This window comes from Podarcis filfolensis, assembly GCF_964270895.1.
Source record: "Podarcis filfolensis genome assembly, chromosome: 8".
In the NCBI taxonomy this organism is placed as follows: Eukaryota; Metazoa; Chordata; class Lepidosauria; order Squamata; family Lacertidae; genus Podarcis; species Podarcis filfolensis.
This window is the reverse complement of record NC_139611.1, coordinates 46647467-46667803: the sequence shown is the minus strand read 5'-3', so window position 1 is coordinate 46667803 and position 20337 is coordinate 46647467. Positions and strand designations below refer to the sequence as shown.

The 20337-nt window shown below is 40.1% G+C and overlaps 1 protein-coding gene across 1 annotated transcript in view; it reads right to left on the bottom strand.

Annotated features, from left to right (window-relative positions):
* Positions 1-20337, bottom strand: part of CDH8 (cadherin 8) — a 231688-nt gene that overhangs the window by 88794 nt on the left and 122557 nt on the right. The window contains exon 5 of the mRNA XM_083625807.1: positions 1883-2050. Within this exon, the coding sequence (XP_083481933.1) occupies positions 1883-2050 (168 nt within the window). The remainder of the gene's footprint in view (positions 1-1882; positions 2051-20337) is intronic.

The window sequence follows — 20337 nt, the reverse complement described above, 5'->3', positions numbered from 1 at the left end:
TACATCTTAATCTCCTATTTTGTTATTTTGTTTTTAAAGAAAGGCAGAAAGATAAGCTGGCATCTTAGATGGTTGCATTACAAAATTCTATTAGAATACACCTTTATCAAACAAAAATCAATCCTCATTATAATTCCCTCCCCACCACCACCACTTTGATGCAGACTACAAAGCACTGCAGAACAGCTCAGCATGATGCCAAATCATTTTAACCTAACCCAGCAAGACATACACTGGAACCATAGCAGTAAATATGGATTTTGAATTAAAGATCAACAATTAACTAGACCTAGACTTATTCACTTTTATTTCTCCCTCTCATCTCCAATTAGTCATTGCTTTATTTCTGTCATCAACTACATATGTCTTTTTTCTTCTTCTTTTACTGGTTGTGTAACTCAATGGCTGCTGAATAATCTGAAATGAAAACAGTGGAAAGAACACTGCAGTGTGTATAAATATATGGGGTGGAGTCATAAGAAAGCGAGTAAGGAAGAGCTATGGTGTTTCCCAAAATGTAGAATCACCATCACACGTTTTCTATAGTGCTACATACAGTATTCCTAGGGTTCCTATAACACAAAGTTTTGCATATAATGGATTCTGGTTCAAGCCTCTATATGCATAAATCACCTCTAACAATTACTGTGTAGACTTTGTGGCAATCTATTTTGTGCATGTTTGTGTGTGGACCACTGGTTAGAGTCTGTGGCCCCCTCAGATGGTCTGAGACTACAACTCCCATCATCCCTCACCACTGGCTATGCTGGCTAGAGCTGATGGGAGCTGGAGTCCAAGAACACCTAGATTTGTTCTAGTAAGGCTTCATCCAAGTCTTCAGTCTGGCTTCATGGTCTATAGCAGACACCCACCGTAAGGTCACTTCTGTTTCTCTCTCCTACACATGCTTCTAAAATAATGTGGACATAGGGTGTGCAGACTTCAGATTATGCTTTTTTACAAAAACTCCAAGGATTCACCCAGCAAAGCCAGGTTCAAAATATACATTTAGATATACACTCAGAACTGAAGAATTCTAAGCTCAGGAATTTGCTATGCAGACATAACTTGATGCAAACTGCTTCAGAAATAATGAGGAACATGGCAGCGGGTATAGAAAGGTGAGCAGTGAACAAATTCAATGGCAGCTGAGAGCATAGAAGCAGGTGTGGAGAAGAGGGGAGCAAATTATAGCATCTGGGAAGAGGTTCTAATAATATGACAATGAGAAGCTTATATTTAGGTGGTACATGGCAGAAGGACAGTGGAAAGAAGTCATGATAAGGATGGCCTTTAGACCACCAAGCTCCACAAGGTGGTCTGAAGACTAACCTAATAGGTTCCAGCCTCCTGGAGTATCTAGGAATCACAGCTCCTGCCACATCCAATGAAAAGGAAGGCAGAAATCCCACTGGCAGGGATGGCATGGGCTGTTCTCATTTTCCACCCTGGTCAGAACAGGATGTGGCCACATGCCGTAGCTGCCAGTCACTCACATGCCCATTCTTAAAGCCAGCCCGCAGACCACTTGTGTATTGCACATACTTAAACAAAAATACTAAACCCATGTGGAATTTTTACAGGAAATGTCTGCCTTGAAACAGGATAGCAGAGATGTATAGGTGAATGCATGTGAAAGGGACATGAACCAGATTGAGACTGATCCATCACTAGGCAATTCCACCCTGTGAGAAAACTAACTTAGCAGCAGATATATTTAACAATCAAACAACCTTCATCTGGTTTCTATTTCCCATATACAACATTTTTATTGCAAAGAAGCATTGTCTGTATTAGCATACAAACAGGACAGTGTTTGAGAGGTACTCTAGGAAAGTCAATATAGTCAACAAGGTAAGCTAGCACCAGAAGCACCACTTACTCTGTGCAAATTTCGGAGGGTTGTCGTTGACATCGGTGAGTGTTATTGTCACAGTGGTGGTTCCAGACAATCCGCCCATGTGCCCACCCATATCTTTTGCTTGGATGACCACCGTGTATTCCTCTTTGGCTTCCCGGTCCATGTTTGAAAGAGCCGTTTTAATAATGGCTGAAAGGAAAGAAAGAGAAGACAAACAACAGAGAGGAAGTTTACAGGGCGACACACAATTGACCAAGAACAGGTTAAAGAGTGGTAGGGGTGCTTTTCCTGAAGCTGTATGTGTTTGGGTAAAATGTATTAAATACTTTTATTCAATACCAGCCCTGATCCATCCGGGCTTATGTTCTCAGTATTAGCAAAAGATCCCCTCTTGTGCATTCTCCATCCCTCCCTTCTGTATGTTTGGTGTTTGTGTAGTCAGCCTCCCCAGCTTCCCATTCTTCTGTGTCAAGAAAAACACAATGTCAAGAAAAACATTGTGATATAACTCCTCTAATGGGGCCTTTTTAGAGCATGCAGTGCTGACAGCCAGGGAGGCTGCAATAAGTATTTAATGGAAAGAAAAAACACCCAGGCCATCCTCAGCGACCTCACAATGATAAGTTAATCTCATCCCCACACCAACTGAATCTCTAAATAAATTCTAAAGCAGCCTATAAATGATGGATTATTTTTTTAAACAATACTCATTCCTGCAAAGAGAAACTTTTTTACAAAATGGAGGACAGGTAGAAACTGGCTGTTCCACAATCTCAGGTGGGTGCAATGCTCCAAAGCAGCAGGCAGATTTGCAGTAATCAAATAGCATTTAGTGTGGGTGTGGAAGTGCATGCTTTGCTGTTAAGTCTATTAGTTGCTAGGTGATCAATCTATTAGCAGCCAAATTCATAACAGTATAGAAGTTTTTCTTGAGGGGATGCCCCCTACTAATCCAGTTTTTGAATCATTTTTTAAATGAAATCATTTGTCTGTGAAAAGAGAGCAAGAAGTTCAAGTTATGGAATCATCTTAGTAATAAGTGAAGCGTTAAGAGTGTCAAGGGGAATTCAATCCACCAGTGCAGTGGGCTTTTAAAATCACTGTGCTCCAGGGGTTTCTTTCTCAGGCATGGGAAGAAGAAGAAGGGGGTGGGGAAACCCCACTTCTATCCAGGAGCTTATCCTCTTGGAGCTCTCAGCTGGATGACTCTGTGTATGTGGAAACATTTACAATTATACACTATTCATGTCTTCTATTAGCAATAGTATTATTTGAAAAGTGGCAATTCTCTAACACAGTGAGATCATGTAGCCCATTTCTTTGTATTGGGGCGTAGCTGAGAGATATTTAGACTGACATTAGTGAGAAACATAAAAAGCCTTGAAATCCAGAAATCTGGAACTAACTCAATATAGGCTCTGGGAGTAATTGTGTGAACATTTTTTTTAAAAAAAAACCTAGTGAAAACTATGATCCTGTAGTGGTTGAGGAAGAAGAGGAAGAGGAAAAGGAGGGAAATAAAAGTATGCTGGATCAGACCAATGCCCCATCTAGCCCAGCATCCTGTTCTCACATTGACCAATCAGATGCCTGTGGGAAGCCCTCAAGGAGGATCTGAGCACAAGAGCTCTCTCTCCTCCGGTAGTCCCCAGCAACCAGTTGGGAGGCAGAGCATGGTGGTCATGGCTAATAGCCATTGATAGCCTTATCCCAGGCTTCCTCAACCTCGGCTCTCCAGATATTTTTGAGACTACAATTCCCATCATCCCTCACCACTGGTCCTGCTAGCTAGGGATCATGGGAGTTGTAGGCCAAAAACATCTGGAGGGCCGAGGTTGAGGAAGCCTGCCTTATTCCATGAATTTTATTTAAATGGCTTCTTTTTTAAAGTAATCAAGGTTGGAAGCAATCACTGCCTGCTGCGTGAGTGATTTCTATAGTTTAACTATAGAAACAGAGAAACAGACCAGACAAGAAAGGAGGAGGAGTGGCGTTATATGTCAGGGATGTGTATACCTGTGAAGAGATCCAAGATTTAGAACCTCAAAGCCAAAGTGAGAGCATTTGGGTCAAAATTAAGGGAGAGAAGAATAACAGTGACCTCATTGTGGGAGTTTACTATAGATCCCCAAGCCAAACGGAGGACATAGATGATGCTTTCCTGAAACAGATGGCCAAGCATGCAAAAGGAAGGGAGATAGTAGTAATGGGGGACTTCAATTACCCGGATATTTGTTGGATGTCAAACTCAGCCAAGAGCATAAGGTCAAACAGATTCCTCACTGGCCTTGCAGACAACTTCATTGTCCAGAAAGTGGGAGAAGCAACAAGAGGAACAGCCATTTTAGATCTGGTCCTAACCAATGTTGATGACCTGGTTAGTGGGGTAGAAGTGGAAGGATCATCAGGCGCGAGTGATCATGCTCTTCTGAAGTTTACTATACAGCGGAAAGGAGCAGCCAAGCATACTAGGACTCAATTTCTTGACTTTAAGAAAGCCAACTTCATAAAATTTAGGGAAGTGCTGGGTGAGATCCCATGGACAGTAGTACTAAAAGGAAAGGGAGTTCATGATGGCTGGGAGTTTGTTAAGAGGGAGATAGTAAAAGCACAACTTCAGGCAATACCAATGAGACGGAAACATGGAAGGTACCTAAAGAAGCCAGGGTGGCTATCTAAAGAACTTTTAACTAAGTTAAGATTAAAAAAGGATGTGTACAAAAAATGGAAAAGGGGGGAAACCACCAAAGAGGAATTCAAACAAATAGCCAGCACGTGTAGACACAAAGTCAGAAAAGCTAAAGCACAGAATGAACTCAGGCTTGCTAGAGAGGTTAAAAGCAACAAAAAAGGCTTTTATGGGTATGTTCGTAGCAAAAGGAAGAACAAAGAAACAGTGGGGTCACTCAGAGGAGAAGATGGTGAAATGCAAACAGGGGACACAGAAAGGGCTGAACTCCTCAATGCCTTCTTTGCCTCAGTCTTCTCCGATAAAGAAAACAATGCCCGACCTGAAGAATTTGGAGCAAATGATTCAGCAGAGGAAACACAGCCCAGAATAACTAAGGAGATAGTACAAGAATACTTGGCTAGTTTAGATGTATTCAAGTCTCCAGGGCCAGATGAACTGCATCCAAGAGTATTAAAAGAACTGGCAGATGTGATCTCAGAACCACTGGCAGTCATCTTTGAGAATTCCTGGAGAACAGACGAAGTCCCAGCAGACTGGAGGAGGGCAAATGTTGTCCCTATTTTCAAAAAGGGGAAAAGATTGGACCCAAATAATTACCGCCCAGTCAGTCTGACATCAATACCAGGGAAGATTCTGGAGCAGATCATTAAGCAAACAGTCTGTGAGAACCTAGAAAGGAATGCCGTGATCACCAATAGTCAGCATGGATTTCTGAAAAATAAGTCATGTCAGACTAACCTGATCTCGTTTTTTGACAGAATTACAAGCCTGGTAGATGAAGGGAACGCAGTGGATGTAGCCTACCTTGATTTCAGCAAGGCATTTGACAAGGTGCCCCATGATATTCTCAGTCAGCCAGTTACAAATCCACTATGCTACCACTCAGTGGATTTGTAACTGGCTGACTGACCGAACACAAAGGGTGCTCATCAAGGGTTCCTCTTCTTCCTGGAGAAGAGTGACTAGTGGGGTGCCACAGGGTTCTGTCTTGGGCCCGGTCTTATTCAACATCTTTATCAACGACTTGGATGATGGACTCAAGGGCATCCTGATCAAATTTGTAGATGACACCAAACTGGGAGGGGTGGCTAACACCCCAGAGGACAGGATCACACTTCAAAACGACCTTGACAGATTAGAGAACTGGGCCAAAACAAACAAGATGAATTTTAACAGGGAGAAATGTAAAGTATTGTACTTGGGCAAAAAAAAATGAGAGGCACAAATACAAGATGGGTGACACCTGGCTTGAGAGCAGTACATGTGAAAAGGATCTAGGAGTCTTGGTTGACCACAAACTTGACATGAGCCAACAGTGTGATGCGGCAGCTAAAAAAGCCAATGCAATTCTGGGTTGCATCAATAGGAGTATAGCATCTAGATCAAGGGAAGTAATAGTGCCACTGTATTCTGCTCTGGTCAGACCTCACCTGGAGTACTGTGTCCAGTTCTGGGCACCACAGTTCAAGAAGGACACTAACAAGCAGCAAGAGTACTTTTAGCAAAGTATTGGAAGACACAAGAGCTACCCAGACTGGAAGAATGGCAGACCAAGGTGATTGACTATATGGGACTGGCTGAGATGACTGGCAGAATCCGTGACCAAGGGAAAGAGACGGTGGAAGAAGATTGGAAGAAATTTAAAGTTTATCTTAAGAACTGTTGTAAAATTAATGAGTGTTAAAATGTCTTGGGTAATGCAAAATAGAATTGCAGTGACAAACAATTGGATATGAGAAAAAAAAGATTTAAAGAAAGTGCTATAAGTAATTGAAATTAGGGGTTGCTGGAAAGATTTAAAACAGGGATGCAGAAAGGGGAGGTATGGGGAAGTCGCTGAAAGAAGGATTAAGGAAAAAAAGGTCAAGAAATTATACGTGTTTATATGTTTGTTTGTCTATGTATTGTGATGTATTGTCTTTTATTATGTGTTGAAAAACCAATAAAAAATTTATAAAAAAAAAAACAAGAAGGACACTGACAAACTGGAACGTGTCCAGAGGAGGGCAACCAAAATAGTCAAAGGCCTGGAAACGATGCCTTATGAGGAACGGCTAAGGGAGCTGGGCATGTTTAGCCTGGAGAAGAGGAGGTTAAGGGGTGATATGATAGCCATGTTCAAAGATATAAAAGGATGTCACATAGAGGAGGGAGAAAGGTTGTTTTCTGCTGCTCCAGAGAAGCGGACACGGAGCAATGGTTCCAAACTACAAGAAAGAAGATTCCACCTAAACATTAGGAAGAACTTCCTGACAGTAAGAGCTGTTCGACAGTGGAATTTGCTGCCAAGGAGTGTGGTGGAGTATCCTTCTTTGGAGGTCTTTAAGCAGAGGCTTGACAACCATATGTCAGGAGTGCTCTGATGGTGTTTCCTGCTTGGCAGGGGGTTGGACTCGATGGCCCTTGTGGTCTCTTCCAACTCTATGATTCTATGATTCTATGAACTATGCTCTCTGTGAAGGAAGAGGATGGCAAAATGTGGTAGGTTCAGATCCAGTAGCAGGTTTTAGGGGTCTGGCAATGCTTGGCTGAAAGGAGAACAGAGCATGTGAAGTTCTCACATTCTTCTTCAGCTCAGCTTAAAATCTAAGCTGGAGAAGATTTGGTGGTTTATGCCCACCTTTGAAAGGCTGCTCTTGGGAAAACTTGAAGGAGAGTCCACTCTTCTCAGAGGAACTTATTGCCCCCCTCAATGGTCCCATTTGGAGTCAGTTTTCCTCCCCCCCCCCCATCAGTTTCCAGGGGACATTCTTTCTAATCACCCCTCTAGGTAAAGCAGGTGACGATAGATAGATAGATGATAGATAGATATAGATGGATGGATAGATAGATATAGATGGATAGATAGATAGATAGATAGATAGATAGATAGATAGATAGATATAGATATAGATAGTTATAGGTGGATGGATTTGCTCAGAATTAATTGAAATATTTTCTAACTTGTGGAGGTGGGGTGCAGAGATGCCCCCGCTAATTTTCAACACAATGGCATGTGAGCCACTGCAGTTCACCTATCTTCAGTGAGAGAGATATCAACACCTGGAAGTTTTCCTTGTATGGCTGCGTACTTCCATTGTTGTGTGCAGAATGACAGAGAGCTTTGTGGAAGGACAGGTCTCTCCCCTCTTCCAACAAACTATTCATGCTGTTGTGAGTGGCAAGAAACCAGGGATCACAAAAGTGGTGCTTGTGGGCAACTAGGTGCCTTCAGAGACCTTCTCTGGTTTCCACAGGGTACCTTCTTCCCCCACTCAAATTAGGATCGAAAGAAGAATCTTTTTGTAGCCAGTAGAATAGTTCGCATTGTGCACTTGTTTGCAGGGTGTGTGTGTGGTGTCCACGGCAGTCTTTCCTCTTTGAAAATGTGCCCATTAGACCCCAGACATTTGGCAACCCCTGCAATAAACAACTTAAAACCTTATTTTTGCCTGCTTTTCCCTTTCCATGTTTGCTTCCACTGTTGACTCTTCCCCTTTCCCCCATCTAATTCCCCCCCTTTTTGAATCCAGTGTTTGCTTTTCGAAATACATCCTTTAAAAAAACCTCAGTCACATAGACCACAAGGGTATATTTTCTCCAATTCAGGTTCTGAGACAGATTGGGCAAATTGCTGAGTATGAATTTAAGAGCTCCTTGAAAAGTAAATCTCATTCTACCTCTGTTTTATTTGCTCTTGGGCAATATGACACCAATAGCCATTTTAGGAGAATAATGAGAATAATACATAGCAACCTTTAAAACAAGACTCTAATGTTAGGGGACAATTTAAGGAGATATTTAAGTATGGTTTATGGCCAAAATATTTGCTTGTCCATATATGCTTCCCTACCTTTAAACTGCAGGGCTTGGGGGAATATTGAGAAAGGAGTAAATGGCAGTGTGCCACCTCCCTTTCTCTCATCATTTTATTTCATTCTTCTTTTCTCAGACCTTGCTTGGCAACTTGGAGGAGTAGGCAGCTAGCATTCCTTCAATAGTCAGATTTGGTGCTGGATCTAATGCTATAATAAAAGCCTAGGTTTGCATTCAAACCAGCACTAAGGAGATAGTGCTATTATGCAAGCAGAAGTGTTTGTGCTGATGGAACAATCTACCGCCTCTTCACCCTACGTGGGAAGTCTATGGGGCACATGATGGGGAGGAATGGGAGAAAGTCTGTGAGCTTGCACAAGTATTCAGTTGAATGCAGAGTTTGGCAATAATTATATTACTTACACCCATAAGATAAATATTGCCCAGTTCGTACTGTTTTTGGTAGGAAAGCTTGGATTCCTCCTCATGGTTTCCCAAATAGGTGACTGTTGCTGTCAAGTCTTGCAGCAACATCTGGTGGATAGCCTGATAGGCATGAAAATATTTCATTTAAATCTTTATATTTCTATGTTTCTAAATAGCTGTTAATTGCCTGCTGGCAAAATAAAAATAAATTAGCAAGCAATATAGAACAGCAACAAAAACCCCATCAGACGATTGAGTGGCATATTAGCACAATAGCACAAATTAAGCCCTTTTATAACAGTGCAAGAATATGAGAATTTCCCTCTTAACTGTGCTTCAACACTAGCAATGCTAGAGCTTGGCAAGTGTATTATTAGTGATTAGTGATTATTTTATTTTTATATTGCATTTTTCACCATCTAGGTCTCAAAGTGGCTTACACCGATAGAAAATATACAAAACTTAAAATACAAACTAAAGCTCAAATATTTAAAATTTCAGAAATTTAAATGAAGATCAGCAGATTAAATTTTTTTTTATAAAATTAGATGAGCATTCACAATGCAAATGCCACCTGAAATAAAATTGTTTTAACCAGGTGACTGAAACTCATCAGTGACAGGGCCTAACTGAGTTCTACTGGGAGAGAGCTTCACAGAGTTGGGCCCTCAACAATGAAGGCACAATTTCTTCTACTCCATGGGGGACCAAAATGATTTCACTGAACAACTTAAGATGTATAGGCTAAGGTAGTTCTTAAGGTACCCTGAGCCTAAGTTATTCAGGGCTTTGCACATTAGTACAAGAGCTTTGTTTTGTTCCTTACCATGGTCACTGCTGGAGGATTGCATGTTCTGGATCCCTATTCTAGAGCATCTGATGAAGTCCAGGAAGCTACAATCACATAGCTCTTAAAAAAAAACACACTCAGAAATGTGGAAACTTTGTTCTGATTTAGCTCCTTTTATTTAAAGAGTAATTTTCAGTGTCACCTGTCTGATATAATCAGAGACAAATAGAATTATGTGTATATTCCCATATAACTTTGCACATCATTTACTGCCAACTGAATAAGAGGGTAAATGGAGCAGAGAAAGGGAGATAGACTCTCCAGAAAATTGTATAATGCATCTAACTTTCTGAATATGTTTGATTCAAACTATACTCTATGCGAGAGAGAAATGGGCAGCTCATAAATGTACCTGGACATCAATCCCTGTATGAGTCATGGAACAAGAGATTTGCATCAAGGCCACACATTCATTTTAAAAACAAATGATAAACAAAATGAGTGAGCTGCTTTTGATTTAATTAATAAAAAAATGAATGAGAATTCAAACAAATGAGTTCCAAATGATAATCCACTCATTTTTCATTCATTTCTCATCTGTGTCATTTGTTGTTGTTGTTGTTTTAACCTGGCTTTAATGGCATGTACAGGTCACAGAATGGGATGGAGGGGGAGAAAGCAGTTAGATTTGTCTATGAAATATTTTAAATTGCCTATAAAAAGGAGACTTTTTGTCTTTCTATCTGAAAGGTCTGTCCCTCAGGATGGTAGCAGAATGCTTGAGGAAATGCATCTCAGTATAAGAGAAAAGACTAGCAAACTAGCTAGGGATGAGGGAGATATTTCACTCAATTTCCACTTAAAGTTGAACCCACTTAATCCACATTTTCCTAGAGTATATGCAAACCAAAACACAGCCATCCTGCCCTTCTCTGAATTTTGCAATGGAATTCTTCAGCAAAGTAATATATACAAAAATGCATATACTAGAATAAAATGTGCATATAAATGCATATATTAGTGAAAATAACATACAAAAATGCATTATATTAGGCAAGATTGCATACAAAAATGCATATATTTTCACACTAAAAGTTTTCATGAATTTTCAGTGCCAACTGATATGGAAATGTGTAGAACTGAATTTACGATTGGAGAAAATGAGAAACAAAGAGAAACCAAAGTTGGAAGATGCAACACAGGGATAAAAAAATCACACAAATAAAAAGGTTGCCCGCCCCCAGTGGCGTAGCGTGGGGGGTGCGGGGGGGGGGCCGGCCGCACCGGGCGCAACATCTGGGGGTTAGGGTTAGGGGGCGCAAATCCACGGGTTAGGGGTGCAAATTACTTGCCTTGCCCCGGGTTCTGACAACCCACGCTACGCCACTGCCCGCCCCACCCTGTTTACCCTTCCACCCACAAGAAAATAGGAATGTCAGAAGAGCTTATTAGATCAGGCTGATGACCCATCTAGTCCAACATTCTGTTCTCACAGTGGCTAACCAAATGCATCATGGGGAACCTGAAAGCTTGTGATTATCAGCAAGTGGCATTCAGAGGCATACCACCTCCAGCAGTCAAGATAGAACACAGTCATCATAGCTAGTAGCTGCCTATAGCCTTATGCTTCATGTCTAAACTTATTTTAAAGGCATCCAAGTTGGTGGCCATTGCTACAACTTCCGGGAGTGAATTCCAGGATTTAACTGTGCGTTGTGTGAAGAAGTATTTTCTCTCTCTCCTCCTCCCCCTCCTGTCTCTGAATCTTCCAGCATCCTTGGATGCCCACAAATTCTAGTGTTATGAGAGAAGGAGAATAATAGTTCTTTATCTGCTTTCTTCACGCCAGGCATAATTTTATACATCTGTAACATGCCACCTCTTACTCACCTTTTCTTGAAACTGAAAAGCACCAACTGTTGTAACCTTTCACTATAGGGGAGCCGCTTCAACCCCTTGAACATTTTGCTTACCCTTTTCTGAACCTATTCCAGCTGTACAATATCCTTCTTTGAAGTGAGGCAACCACTTCTCTCCCCTTCTTCAATTGTTTCCCCTATGTTAAATTTTAGATTATAAGGTCTTTGATGCCGACACCTGTCCTTTTGTACTCTGTAAAGCATCATGGATCTCTGATGATGCTATATGAATCATAATAAATATTAAACAATAGCAGTGGTATACTGACAGTTATTAGAATGAAACTGAATTATGTTATGCGATAAAGCCTATTTGTAAGGTGGAGGATGAGAAGCAAGATACCAGCTAACTAAGAGGCTTAGTAGAGATTGCTGGCAAGTCCGAGTGGTACTGTTTCAGATTTCTAATTAGCCCTCTGCTTGAAACCAAACGCTCTAAAGCATGAGTAGCCAACATGGTACCCTTTATGATGCTGGACTGCAACCCCCATCAGCCTCAGTGAGCATGGTCAATGGTCAAGGATGATCAGATGTGCAGTCCAGCAACATCTGGAGAATATAATGTTGACTACCATTGCTCTAAAATGTATCATATGGGGAAGAATACCATGGGAGGGAGCAAGTAAATTTAAGGTGTTTGACCCTGAACACCAACAGCTTCAGGAAGAAGCTATCAGAATGATCAGTAAGAACTTGGAATTTCAGCAACAGTACCCTTGAATACCCACAGCTATTTGTAATTGCCCCTGTAAGTGGTTCCTTAAAAAGGAGGTGGGGTAGAATTTGCAAACTACTTAAGATATGAGTTTTATATTATGTTATTCATGCTGGAGTTGTTTTCTTCACTTTTTTTGTGACCGGGAGGAAATGACTCATCTGCCTTCTTTGTTTGCTAAATACTACACCCATTCCTGGCACAGACCTTTTCTTCTGCAGTAATGTAATCAACACATAGTGATTGCTTTATCACCTTTTAGGACATCACCTTCAACACTCCCCACACACATACAAGGAGTTACAAAAAGTGTTCCTTTCCCCCCTCTCATTAGCACATCTCAAATATTTGATAGGCAAGCTTATATCTTTCCTTAATCACTTCTTACCAAATGTACACAAATTACAGCGGACGCTTGGGTTGCAAACATGATCCGTGCGGGAGGCATGTTTGCAACCTGCAGCGTTTGCAACCCGCAGCACCACATCTGCGCACGTGCGGCTTGTGATTTGGTGCTTCTGCGCATGCGCAAAGCACGATTTAGCGCTTCTGTGCATGTGCAACCGCCGAAACCTGGAAGTAACACGTTCCGGTACTTCCGGGTTTCGGTGCGTCCATAACCCGAAAAAACGCAACCTGAAGCGTCTGTAACCTGAGGTATGACTGTACATACTTATCTGTCAAACATCTCACATCATTCTCTATCATTTCTCTCACCTTAGTACTGAACATTTTAAAATGAAAAAACAAACTTGTACATCCTTGCAGTGTTCCTACAAAAAGAAGTAATACTGCATACTGATAGATGAAAAAGAGAAAGAGAAAGATTCAAGATTCATAAAGTGAAACATGTTGAAGATGGAGAGAAAGAAAAGAAAAGTCAGAGAAATTGTGGATGGACAATATTTTAAAATTATACAGAGGTAGCTGGATCTAGGAATGGGCAAAACTACAAATTTTAGTTTCTACCAGTTTCTCAATTTTATAATCTTAAACTCAGTTTCCCCTATTTTCACAACAGTTTGTTTGCTTGTTTGTTTTCAAAATAAAAGTCCAGATGAAAATCAATCAGCATTCATTGTGACTTTCTCCTAATATTCATCGTGTGTTTTTTATGCCTTCAAGTGCGACTTCTGGTCACAACGACATGACACCACGTTACATCTTAGGTGTCATTGGTTACCCATAATCTGGGGCCCTCGTCAGTGTGCCTGCTGAGCTGCAATTTCTCAAAGAAGAAAGATGAAACCCGAGAACCTCAGCATTCTTTGTGAGTGATGCAGTCAATAGCAGCAGTAGTAGAAGCTAAGGTTTGTGATGATGAACAAGCATGTTGCTTAAGATCTCTCTTTTGGACCAGAGAGAGAAAAGTGTATTGAACTGCAATAAGGTCTAAAAAGAAGGCTGGGCCACAATGCTAACTTGTTTAAGAGCACTGTGTTATTTTGTATCCTATAACATTTAATTGTAATTATATTAAGATAGTTTTGCAGTACAGGTTTGAAGCTCATTCTTGTGGCGGAGAAAATTATTTTCTACTCAACACAAAGTCCAACACACCTATGCTTAGAAGTTATTTGACAATCCTTTCATATCAGTAAATGTTTCATCAACTGGGGCCACAATGCATGTGCTCAAGTAAAACCCAGTTCATAATCAAGTTATATTGCAAGAGAACATTGATGAAACTGGTGCTTAATTGGAAGTAGCCTTTATATATATAAGTTTGTCTTTTTTCCCCCCAGGGAAAAGCCTTTAGGATCCAGATGATGATCCTCAGTAATTATGGAATCTGAAGTTAATTAGAGAAGCTAGTATTACTTTGGCAGTTTAAAAAGAAAAAAAACCCTTATAGTCTCCAACAAGCCTGAGCCTTACATTTTTAGGGCTTTATAGGTTAAGCCCAGTTCCGCATGGAAACTTTAGCTCCTGCAGATTGGATAGCCCCAATCTAATGTGCTCCATTTAATAAGCAGGCTTCCTCATTATACACTAGTTTCATGTTCAGATTGGTCTCATGGTATACAGTTTCAATTGCACACCTGTGCAACCACACAGCATTTAATGGATTTGCTCAGATGTAACTTAGGGCATTGCTAGAAGTTAATGAGTTTGCAAATATGACCTTGTAAACACCCCTGGGTTAATACAAATAAAGTGGAATCTAGGAGAAAAAAACAGGCCACTCCCTATAGGCAATACTGGTGGTACAAAGCTGTTAATATGTTCAGAAAGAAAGTCATGTTTGCAAGAATATATTTATCTAGCAGCAAGTCCAGCTAATATCCATAAACGATATTTCCAATTAAGGATCAGCTCCCATAATGTCCTTGGAGATGTGGGTTCATTTATGTGCAATGCACCCATCCACTCCTAATGAGCTGGGTTTTACCTGAGGACAGGTCTCTCAGTTACAAGTCCACTAAAAAGCACATGAATATCTGGACCACATGAATATTCAAGGGCAATTTGGATGTAGCTTACAGAAGACCAAATAACTCATGATTCTGTACTTGTTGGTACAATTTCAAAAAAGGGACTCACATCACATCTACAATTTTATGATCTTGTCACAGGAGAGCAAGCATCCACTGTGGACATAAGATCATGATCAGAATCTAACAAATAGGCTAATGTCTACCTACCTAGTTTTTCTCTAGCAGTGGTTAACCACAGCAAACAAACTCTTATTTAACCTTTCTTTGTTGAGTAGATATTTCTGGTATTTGATATGATCTCTTTCACACCCAATAATTATTCATTCTCTCTCTCTCTTTCCTATCAGTACAATAGTTTTGAACACAATATGGTTAGCTAATGGTAGTCATTTCAACAGCATAGAGAGCAAAATCAGAATGAGCAAATGTTCTTAAGGTAGAAATCCATTTCTTAAGGGATTGTAAAATGACTGAGGAAGGGTGAAACTCATTCATACTATTCCTGTGGTTAATGGAGAATCATTCCCATCTTCTTTCATACTTAGTTACTAGTTGTATTTCTACCATCATGAACAAAACTTGCAAGCCTACACATACTTACTAGGGAATAAGCCTTGTTAAAATTAGTAGGACTTACTGGTACTTGCAAGCAAATGGTCATGCTGCAAATTTGTCATTTTACTGTCTTGTGTATATTTCTCCCCCACCCCAAATTTCAATTTTCACTGGGACATTTCTATTTCTAGCCCTGATCATTTGAACTGCCCTACTCTGAAGATTCTACAGTTCTATCATATTCTGTTCAAGATGCAGTTGTCAAAACTCCATAGAATTTTCAATTTAAAGTTTATCTTAAGAATTGTTGTAAAATTAATGAATGTTAAAATGTCTTGGGTAATGCAAAATAGAATTGCAGTGACAAACAATTGGATACGAAAAAGAAAAAAGAGTTAAAGAAAGTGTTTATGAGAAATTGAAATTAGGGGTTGCTGGAAGGATTTAAAACAGGGATGCAGAAAGGGGAGGTATGGGGAAGTCGGTGAAAGAAGGTTTTAGGAAAGAAAGGTTAAGAAATTATACGTGTTTATATGTTTGTTTGTTAATGTATTGTGTTGTTTTGTCTTTTAATATGTGTTGAAAAACCAATAAAAAATTTATTTAAAAAAAAAACTCCATAGAATTTTCTAAATAGAGGCACATGGGAGATGAACTGGAAGCATTACATTAGAAATATAGGAATTAAATATATGAAGCAATCACCTTTCTCAATGCTCACATTTATTTTCATATTTTATTCTTAAAATACACATTTTAAACACATCTGATATTTTTTGAGCTAAGAATCATGTAAAAAATGGAAATGTATGAAATTTGGAAAAAGTGTGAAAAGTTTCTGCATTGGTTGGGCTAGATGACCCTTGAGGTACCTTCCAAATCTACAATTCTATGATTCTTTGAAATCTGAAGGATAATTGCATCCCGATCCACACATTAATCTGGAATTAGTTCAGATATGTTCCCTTTACTTAGAATGGCAGAACTCTTGCTTTCTTCTGTGTCTGATTTTGCATATTAGTCTCAGCTTACTACAATCCCAAAACTCAAAAGAAAAGCAATATCACAGGGGTTCAATTACTTCAGCAAACTCCTATGAAATGTAAATTAGTTAAATACAATTGGATGTTGTTGCTGTTGTTCCTGTTGCTGTTCTGCCGTGTCTCTATTATAGAACAAGTTGCCACTTTAGATTATGTGCCATTACAGTAATTGCAATTGTAATAATGACTGTTTTGATTTAGACCATCTCCACCTCACATTAGGTGAAAAATAAATATTCCCGCTGAACTTCTAGACAACAACTATGGGTAGGGGGCTACAGTGGGGACTAGAAGTCAGTGAGTTATTAGAGAATAAACAAAACTTGCATGCTTTTATAAATAATATTAGAAAGACAACTTCTCAACAGAGGGAAAAAATAAGTTAGAGCTTCATAAGAAACTGGCATATGATGGTAGCGATTTATAGAGGTTGTAATGATGTGAGCCACTGTAAGATACATCACTAATTTGGTGTCATTGCAGAGTGTGTTTATCCTGCCTGAGAAGCTGTTAATCTTTTTTAAAGTATTGTTTGTTTTTGCCTTCTCATTAATGAAACAACGGCAGGGCTACAAACCTATTGTGTTTGCAACCACACAGAGTGGGGCGGAGGAGGATGTTATACTGTGGTGGTGGGATAATAATAATAATAATAATAATAATAATAATAATAATAATAATAGAACAACAACATTACTTACAATCATAGATTTGTAGAGTTGGAAGGGACACTGAGGGTTATCTAGTCCAACCTCCTGCAATGCAGGAATTCAAAAGCAGTAATGACAGATCTGCTTAAAAACTTCCAAGGAAGGAGAGAACACCACTTCCCAAGGGAGTCTACTCCACTGTCAAACAGCTCTCACTGAATGACATACTCTTCACTGACAGAAATCAGTGTGCCGAATTGAGTTCATTTATTTTATTTTTATTTAACAAATTTATATACTGCTTGACTGTAGTGGTTTCTAAGAGTTACTGCATGCACAGCACATAAATATACATATTGCACCCCTCAAGGGATTCTGAAGGTATCTAAGCCCACCACCTATCATAACAATGCTGAACAATTTCCTAAATTTGTACATTTGTATGTTGACAGTTACTTTCAGCATCGTGCTCCATTGTTCCAATACTCTTTCACATTCTAGACTGACCAAAAAAGCAAGGTTGCTATGTTCCTATAGGCCCCCATTCGAAATTTTGTAAGACAAAGTAAATGGCCTGCAATCTGAGCCACAATTATGTGCAGGGGCACCATCTCCTAGGGGTCAGCCTCCCCCATCAGCAATTTCCAGTTATGCCAATCCTTGATACTTGCTCTGGTCAGGGTGATTGATGGATAGATAGAAGTATAGGGAGGGGCTGTAGAGTAGCAGGACTGTGAGTTTGTAGGAAGGAATGGGATCTCATCTACACCAATGCACATCAAATGTGGCAAGTCTTCAGCTAGCACTCTTTACTTATGATAGAGCTATCAATTAGGCTACATAAAAGGATGTTTAATACAATCAGGGCCTGTGGAGATTCACAGAGATTTCTAAAGTTCAAGCAAGGCAAGGTCTGAAATAGAGAGAAACAGTGCGCGCACATACATACATCCCCTCTGTGATGCATATGATGTTCCCTTCATAGATGTATGCGGTAGACATATTCAAGAGCCCATTGGGGTGCTTGGGAAGTTGTGCAAAGCCAGGATGTGTGATGTGAAATCAATTATGTGCCAGAAAAGTTCTTTTCACGCATCCATTCCCCTGCTTCCCAGGGGACTAAAGACCAAATCAGTTGGAGCTAGATTGCTAAGGCGTTGTCTTCACACATGTGTTTACTTTGTTTCACTTTCCCTATTTCCATGAGCAGCAGGAAGTTCTAGACACAGCTTTCAATAAGGTCAGCTTCCTTCTGCAGGCACAGTCCATTTGGCCATTACCTGCAATGAAATGTTGCAGTGTAGAGTGCTCCTATTCATGATTCTGGCAAGCTAGACAGACAGCCATTCCCTTTTTGATGATACTTCATTCCATTCATCTTTTCTTTGCTGCCCCAACTCCCCCCTCCCCAATTCACTCCAATTATTATTCCATCTTTTGTGGGCATTAAGCTTGTTTAGTCCTCACTGGGCTATTTTTGGCCCAGTCTAGTTTGCTTGAATTATTGAAGTATATTTTACTGCAAATAGCCAAAGGCCTTTTCATTTGTGCTAAGAATCCCTATCTTCTATGAAAAAAATAAGTCCATCTAGTTCAGTGTGGTCCATCTACTCTCCAGGATTTAAGACAGGGAGTCTTTCTCAGTCTGACCTGGAAATGCTAGGGATTAAACATGGTATCATCTACACACAAATCAGATACTCCTTCGGTGAGCTATGGTCCTACCCTGCAACCAGTACAGTCCTCCCTCTTTTGCCTATTGTCACTTTACCCAGAGTATTTGTGCTGGCATTCCTGTGGTGCAAAGATCCACAGCTCTAAAAAGCACACATCTGATTATATGCAAGATACAGTCTCAAACCCAGCTATCTTAGGGAGCTGCATTATTCCACTTCAGACCATTGGCCCAACAAGCTCATCGTTGTACACAGTGACTTTCAGTAATATTACAGGACTTTAGGCAGTGAATTTTCCCCAGTCCTATATGGACATGCCGACACCTGGGACCTCCAGCACACAAAGCATGTGCCCTGAGCTATGGCTCCTGTTCAATGCCAGACATGTTTTGCACCTATTCCACCTGCTCTTGTAAACAACAATACTGTTTTAACTGCAAACTGCTAAACTCCAAGAGATGCACGTAGAATCCTACATCATTTACATGTTTTATGCATGCCAGCCCCGGGATGGTTTAATTTACAATGGCACAAACTGCTGGAAACTGTAGCTACATTTGATCTATTAGTCCTGGCTTTCCAACAACTGCACCATAAAACCTGTAAAAGTGTCCACGGTGCATACAAGATATTATCATATACACTTCTTGCAAATGTTCAGATTATCAAGAAATCTGGAGGCATATTTCTTTCATCAAGCTGGGGTTTTTTAAGTGCTTGTGCTCTAAAACAGGTGGCTCCTTGAGTAACGAATTGCACACTGCTTGAATCTAAGGGCTTTATATTCCTAGTTCGAAATAGCTCCAGGCAGATTGAATTCTACATCACAAAATTGTCTTCTGAAGATTTATTTACATCCTTTATGCTTTGGGCTTTCTAGATAGAGTTCCCGAGTAAACACAAATGTGATCCTGATTTGGAAATAGTTATATGCAACTTCACAGGTGCAAGAAAATAATTTTCTGACACATTTTTACCCCCCCCCCGCTTTCCCACTCCCTCTGAACTCATTGGATAATTTTAGGGAAGTGGTATACCACTGTGGCAGAGCATCTGCCTTGCATGCACAAAGTTTTTAAGGACTGATGTTTTAGTGTATTTTTCATCTCTGTTGGAAGCCACCCAGAGTGGCTGGGGAAACCCAGCCAGATGGTCAAGGTACAAATAAAATAGTAATAAAAAAAATTATTATTATTATTATTATTATTATTAATAATAATAATAATAATATAATATACCAGTTTCAATCTTCAAGAAGGACTGGGAGAGATTCCTGTCTGAAACCTCAGAGGGCCACAAATCTTAGGGAGATGGACAAGTGGTCTCACTATAAAGCACTTTCTTATATTCCTGTGTTCAGCTCTCATGGAAAATACAGTGGTTACAGATGCTTCAAATTACAGATGCTTCAGGTTACAGACTCCGCTAACTCAGAAAGAGTACCTCAGGTTAAGAACTTTCCTTCAGGATGAGAACATAAATCGTGCTCCGGCAGTGTGTTGGCAGCTGGAGGCCCCATTAGCTAAAGTGGTACTTCGGGTTAAGAACAGTTTCAGGTTAAGAGCAGACCTCCAGAACGAATTAAGTTCTTAACCCGAGGTACCACTGTATTTGACAAAATGATCAACAGTGTCTCCGCTTCTGAATAAATTGTGTAAGCTATGGATCTAGTTTAAATTGTTGCTTATAATTATTTTAATAGTGTTGAAGGAACCAATGGGCTTGGTCCCTTCTCCCTCCAGACCTACTCTCCAGTAAAGGCTAGAGAGGCCTACTC